Source organism: Papaver somniferum, chromosome 8 (genome assembly GCF_003573695.1).
Source record: "Papaver somniferum cultivar HN1 chromosome 8, ASM357369v1, whole genome shotgun sequence".
NCBI classification, from domain to species: Eukaryota; Viridiplantae; Streptophyta; class Magnoliopsida; order Ranunculales; family Papaveraceae; genus Papaver; species Papaver somniferum.
The window spans coordinates 5,239,214-5,246,668 of NC_039365.1; the positions used below are offsets into that span (position 1 = coordinate 5,239,214).

General features: G+C 38.6%; 1 protein-coding gene across 1 annotated transcript; it reads left to right on the top strand.

Annotated features, from left to right (window-relative positions):
* Nucleotides 1–3,906: 3,906 nt before the first annotated feature.
* LOC113304970 (stress response protein nst1-like) lies at nucleotides 3,907–4,851 on the top strand. The gene has a single exon (XM_026554088.1). The coding sequence runs from the start codon at nucleotides 3,907–3,909 to the stop codon at nucleotides 4,849–4,851; it is 945 nt and encodes a 314-aa protein (XP_026409873.1).
* The last annotated feature ends 2,604 nt before the right edge of the window (nucleotides 4,852–7,455 follow it).

Here is a 7,455-nt window from a genome sequence, read left to right on the forward strand (position 1 = left end):
CGCATTTGCTTCCGTCAATATATTATCTTTATCGATCAAAAAAAAAAAGAAAAAGCCAAATTAAAGCTATCTTCAGCGAAGCCGAACAACTGAAGTTTCGACATAGCAGTTGCATTTCTCTACGTTCCAGGGAATTGGCCAAATATATCGCACTTAGAAAGCCCAGACCCACACAACAAATCATGTGCGACTATTATCCTACGGATAAAATTTCAGTGTACCACTTGTCAGATAAGCAGAGCTGCATTCAGTAACAAACTAAAATCCAGTTGTTACGTATCTTAGTATAGTTATTGCGAGAATCCTAGTCTTAATGACACTGAATCTATGTCATTTGCTTAAAATTGGTTTTTAAAGATCTAAATGAGTATTCCCTGACTTTAATGAATGAGATTAATTTGGTGAGTGAAAAATGTTCAAATGAGAGTGATAGAATTCCAAATTCTGGAAAGAACTGAAACCTCAGGTAGATAAGCACATGACCTGTAGGTACACGAAATAGGTTCGCCACGTGTCGGACATAAAGAGAAGAAATAGGGATATAAAATCTCACTAAAAGATCCCAGTCAGAAACTTGTCAACTCAAATGTCAGAATTATCTCGTCGTCAATCGCCTCTGCGAAGTACGAAGAGAGTGAGTGCGGAAGCGAGGAAACTCGTACCAAGTTGAAGTATCCAACAAGATATCAAGGAAGAAGTCGTGAGGGACGAAGTAAGATTACTTGGCCGAAAAGACAATCCACGAGATAGGCAAATTATGGAGCAAGAAAGAGACAGGTGTCCCGACAAGCCCATGTGAAGTAAGCGAAAGAAGGGGAAAAACTTTATGGAAAACGGTCTGTGCGAAATGTAAAGCATTACTGCGATCGCGACGAGATAAAATGAGTTGTGTTCCATTAGGGTTAGATGGCCTATAAATAGAGGTCCTTGGACAATGTATGGGGGATCCGATTTTTGGGAGAGTGGGAGAGCTTAACCCAGGGGAGAGATTAGGGTTTCCTTGTATTCAAGAACTTGTATCTTTGTTACTTTGAATGATTCAACAATAAGAATTTTCAGTGTTTACTTTACTTAATATGTCTTAGGTCTTGGTTACTATCACTTTGGGTGTGCTACTGGATTTCCAGTAGCTACATTTTGGCGTCCAGAAATAGGGACTTAGATTGGGGATTCATCCTCATCTAAGGAGTGGAGAGAAGCTAGAGTTTTAGGAGTAATATATCTTAGCGAGGCATCTTAGTTACAGTTGTAGGAGTAAGATATTTTAGCTAAGATCCTTTTTAAGATTAAGTTTTAGAGAAAACCCAATATTAAAATTAGGAAAAGTCGATGACTATAAAACCAGATCGGGCGGCACACATGGTAGAAACGAGGAGAAGGAAGCGACTGGAGGCCAAAAGAGGAGGAAGAATGGAAAAAGGAGGAACTTCAGCTGCATGGGAAAGGCAACGCGTGAACCAGCGGCAGACTGAGGAGGTAAACGAAGATAGTTCTCGAGAGGGTTTTGTACACACTTCTGACATGGACACCATTGCAGAAGAAGAAACGACTCGTGCAGAATTGGAGGAGAATATCGGTAAAGAAGACATGACGTTGGACCAGATGAAGGAAACGCTTCCTCTTGAAAGGGAACGAGATAGAGATCTAGCGGAACAACATGCCCGGTTGACGAGGAAAAATACCAGGTTAATGTTGTAGAATCGTTAACTGAACGAAGAAGCGGCAACTGACGTCACAGATTCAGAGATGAACATGATATCATCAGGCGAAGAAGAGCTACGACGAAGGAGATACACCCGCGAGGATGACGGAGGAGAGCGAAGAAAGAAGCGACGAAGATAAAACAGTGAAGAGAAAAGATTAAGAAGAGCATTGGAGATATCAAGCTTGGAATATCAAAGACGAAGATATGAAGAAGAGCAGAAGCATGAGGAAAATGAGAGGAGAAGAGAAGATGAAAGACAACTTGAATTCAACCGGAAGGATGAGGAATAAAGGAGACGTGGTGAAGGAAGGCTCAGTGTGATGAGAGGAGATCGATGGGAGAGAAACGGAGGGAACCTGAACCAGGAAGTCTTGGACGAGCTGTGAGATATGAGAACACTGATAAACAATTCGCGAAGAGGCAGTAGAGTGCAGCTGGAGGAGGCAATAGAAGAGGCCGATAAATCTCCATTTGCCTATGAAATAATGTACGCATACATCCCATAGAAATGCGTTCTACCAACGCTACCAAGCATATTCAGCGGGTCTGAAAGTGTTGTGCAACACTTGAAACAATACACCCTTTCGTTGATGCAATGGGGACGAAATGATGCGGTACTTTGTCGATACTTCCCCGCGAGCTTGGCCGGGGAAGCGTTGGCCTGGTTTGATAGGCTACCAAAAAGATCAATTTCGTCGTTTAAAGACTTACAGAGGATATTCCTGACCACTTATATAACTAACAACGTGTTGAGACCGGGGATTGAGACTCTATTCAATTTGAGAAGGAGACCCACAAAAAGTCTGAGAGGATTGGTGACGAGGTGGAGAACGGTATGCAGCGAGCTTGCATGGAGAGTTGACGAGGAAATTTTATCTTAGCTTTCGTAAACGCTTTAATCCCAACTGACTGTACACTCAAATATTCATTATTCGAAACTCGTTGACGATGAATGAATTGAGAGAATACCAAGAGGAGTACATATCCTTGGAAGAAAAGCAGATGCAAGTTAGCGAAGTAGCACCGATTCCTGCAAAAGAAGGAAATTCAAGGCTATTACCAAGGACAGTGCATGTCGTGGAGAATAATACGAAACATGAGAAAGGAGAGCCTTCAACTCCAGTCCCAGCGAAGCTTGTAGCTGTATCAAGTGGAGATCAAGAATGGATTGATCAACAAATATATGAGGAGTCAAGACGAAAGAATTACGAGCCACGAAATTACAATACAGGGTATCAACAAAGGAATAATCAAAGAACTAGATTTGGAGAGCGGCGACCAAATGTGCCAGATTTCGAAGATCTGAAGCTCCCAAGGCTTAACACGACTGTGGAAAATGTATGGGAGCTAGGCAATAGTATTAACAAAGGAGATCCCACCACCACCCAATTTGGGAAGAGATCCACCCCTAGGGACCTGGTGTCATGAGTTCTATAGATATTATCTTTTTCACGGGCACCACACAAGGGACTATCGAAACATTCGACGAATTATACTTCGTCTGATAGAAGAGTGAAAACTCGCACATTTTCTGGAAAGCTATGTGCCACCACTACCGCCACCACTTCGTGACAATCAGTAGACATACCGAATTGAAATAGATCGGGGAGCACAAAAGCCGAATTGTAATACAATAATACATGCAGTGAAGAGAATCCAAAATTTCCATGACAACATACTTAAAAGAGTACATAAGAGGGACTTCGAAGGCAATGAGATATTCAGCGTTAGAACAAGAGAACCATTAGAGGAATGACAGAAACGAGAAATAACGTTCTCAGCAAAGGATGCACCCGAAGGAGGAAATTCTCACACAAACCTCTTGGTTGTAACCCTGAATTTTGAGAAATACTCAAAGTGGTAAGATGATCAAGCTGAAAAGAAGGAAATCTGGGCAATTGACAGGATCTTGGTGGATACGGGGAGCTCGGTCGATATACTATTTTATCACACTTTTAGAACCATGGGGTACAAAGACTCGGATCTCGTGCCATCAACGTACAACATATATGGGTTTAATGGAGTTGCATCTAAGCCGAAAGGAGAATTAGTTATAAATTTTTTTTGCTGGCGAGCTGGAAACAAAAGTCACAGTCTGCGTGATAGACATAGACTCACCATACAATACTCTCATAGGGAGAGCATGGATACACAGGATAAAAGGAATTGCATCTACATATCATCAAGCAATACGATTTCCCATGCCAAGTGCGATTGGAAAAATAAGAGGAGATCTCCTAGACGCGCAAGATTGCATCAAGAAGGATGTCCATAACTATGAGGAGAAACAAAGAAAGAAAATCGAGCAAAGGAAGAAGGCGTGCGAAGAAAGAAGAGCGGAGCAACTGATGATATTAACAATCGGGACATGTGAAGAGTTGGACGCAACACGGAGGGACTTAGACGAGGAAGAAAAAATGACGAGTGATGGTGAGAAGGAGCACGAGATGACTCTAGAAAAGGGAGGTCAAGCTGAGGTAAAGCAAAGTGGAAGGTCAAAGAAAGGAAAAACAGATGAAGAAAGCGAGACGTCGAGAAGTGAGAAAGAAACCCCTTTTGTAAAAGAAAAACGAGCCCCGCGAAGAGGAGCAAAGATAAACACTTCAAAGCATAAAAAGAAATCGAAGCAAAAGGCTGATGAAAGCGCTGAGTTGCATGATTCTATAGGTAAAGAGAAAAGGGCTTACGAAGAAGAAGAAATTAAGCGATTGAAGGAGGAACTCTACCAAGAAGGAAGAAAAAGGGAATACTTAGTGAATGAGTGCATAAGGTTGGAAAGGCAAAATGAGAAGCTTATAATCAAGAACAACCATTTAAAAAGGAAGCAGCAAGGGAGTAGTGCACACAGAGGAAAATATGCTCCGAAAAGGATAGTTGAACCATCTTGCAAAAACAGTTTTAACCTTTGTGATGCTCTGAACGAGAAAAGCAAGTTCATGAGGACTATATTGGAGGACCTCAGAGTTGGTGGAGAGAAAATATTAATAAAGCTAAAACAAGATATACAAAAAGTGAGAGAGAACGATGTTAACGAAGACGAGGATGTTACGACACATGGGATTCTCGAGAAAGGCAAGAGGAATGTTACTTGTGATGAAGGTGTTGAATCTGATTCAAAAAGGGAGGCTTGCGGATTCACATTGTGACCCAACCATGAATACATGTGTTCATCATGAAGGCTTTTCGAGGGATGTCAAGGAAGAGTTTGAAAATCACTCATAATAGAACAGAATATGCAAAAAGGATGGAAACGGGATTTTACTGTCTTGATTTTTTAAAATATATACCCAAAAATAGTTAAAAAGACCAAAATCAACAAATCCTGGGTGAAAAGGACATTTAGATTTGATACTTTTTAAATAGACAAAAATGTAAAAATAGCCGGGATGTAAACAGTTTTATCCTACCCATTTTTAAATATTTTCTTTAATTTACACAGGATGCATCCAGTTTCATCCTCGTTATTTTTTAAGTTTAAGCCAGGATGAATCCAGTTTCATCCTTGCTATTTTTTTTGTGTCCATTTCACCCATACTAATTTTTACTCGTCCATTAGAACCGTGTTTTAAAAATATTTGGTCAAATGATCCATTTTCCGATTTGAAAATGGGTAGGATGAAACTGTTACATCCTGGATACTTTTACATTTTTGTCCATTTGAACAATATCAAAATCTAAATATCCTTTTCACCCAGGAATTATTGATTTTGGTCTTTTTAACCAATTTTGTGTTACTAATTTAACTTCATCAATAATATCTTTGAGATTGTACTTATCCTATTAGATTATTTCTATGATCAATGATTTTTCATGAATTCAGATGCATCTTTTTCCAACAATACATAAAATCCTAGTCGTCTCTATACTCATCGACTGCGAACCAATTTCACTAATACATATGTTTTGGTGGTTTAGATAGCTAGTGCAAATAGAAGCCAACTTATGCCCATATGTACAGGAAAAAGGTGTATTCCACTAGTGAATAGAATTGACATGGATCGTCTGCGGCTAGCTCGTTCACGACCACGAAAATTATTACTCCTCCTGTCTTAAAATTTCTGTCCTCTATTCTATTTTTGTCTGTCCTAAAATATTTTCTGTTTATAGTCATATTTTTTAGTCAAACTCTCAAATATATCCTTCAAATTTTTATAATTATAAAATTATTTTAAATATCACCAATCTAAATATTAAATGATATCTTCCTCAATAGGAAACAAATCTACTAAATCAATCCATAAAGATTTTTATTTTTATCTTCTATTTAAACATTTCTATAAATATTATAATTACCAATGTATTTTTCTTACATACTCCAAATACTCCTTTTAATTTTAGTAATTATATATCATTCAGTATGGATAGTTTTGTAAACTCCTCCGGTCTCCTTAATATCTCGACTTAGTCAAAACGGACTAATAATTTAGGACGGAGGGAGTAAATGATAGGCGATGTATGACCAAAAAAAATAAAAACGGTAAGCATGAGAGTTCACTTTCACTCTCTGAACGACTATCTTAATACATGAAATTTTGTTAGAAGTATGGTTTAGAGTCTTTAGACCATCTAGTTCATGGTATGGAATCTCACTAAAACAGATCGTTCTTTGAATCTATGGCGATCTTCATGCAAAGATTCATAAGTTCGTTACGACCATACATAACCCGAGTAAATAAAATGTGGCAGGATTGCTTCGCTTTTCGAGCACTATTCACGTGTTTTATGTATGATATTAACGATTTTCACCATAAAAAAATACAGAAATGCTATACACCTCCCTCCGACCTAAACGACACATCTACATCTAGATTCACATTCAGGTACCGGTGGGGTTCACCCAGTGGTGGAACCGGCCATTCATGTAGAGGGGGCCTAAAAAGAGAAATTTTATAAATATATTGAAGTTTAGTGGGCTAAATACTAAATAATGGTGGGCTAAATCCTAAATACATGATAAATCTAAGGGTAAAAATGTAATTATTTTGATTTTAGGGGGTTAGAGCCAGGGTTATTCAACCCTTGGCTCCGCCCCTGGGTTCACCATTCCCAAAATATAGTGTTTAGATCGTAGGAAGGTGAATAGGGAGGTGGAAACAAGGGAATTGAATAGCACTGCCGAAAAGAATATCCAAAACAGTCAAAATAATAAGACCAATTGTCAAATCTATCCTAGTGAATTTGATTTTCGGCTGAGTAGTTGATAGATATGAAAAAGCCGAATTAAATGATGAAAATTAATAAATTACTAGCAATAGAAGAAAAGAAATTGGATGAACAAAATTGAAGAACTCATAAACTTACCGTTTAAAACGACGAATTATGAAGAACAAAACCGAAATCACTTTTATCTATCGCCAAAGATCTCAGATGTAAAGTTCTAGACCCTCCCTCTCTTTTTAAATCTACATACAGACACGTAAATATGGTATTTTGGGTATTATGGAAATGCATGTGGATCGATAAGAGTTTGGACTAACTCATGCAAAATTCGGACTAAACTGTTTATGTGGAGGTTTTGGAACTAACGAGACCAAGGACTAGAGAGTACAAACCCCAATAAGTATGGAATTAAACGTTATTTTCTACATCTTCAACTCTTAATTCAGGTTTTGGCCCTGCCGACAATTTAGATGGTTAGCATGTGTGCACAAGTTAACTAACTTGACATTTTTAGGGGCGATCCAGAAAGAATAATTAGGGGCGACTATTTTATACCCATCCAACGAAGAAGGTTATGGGGTGTCTTAAAA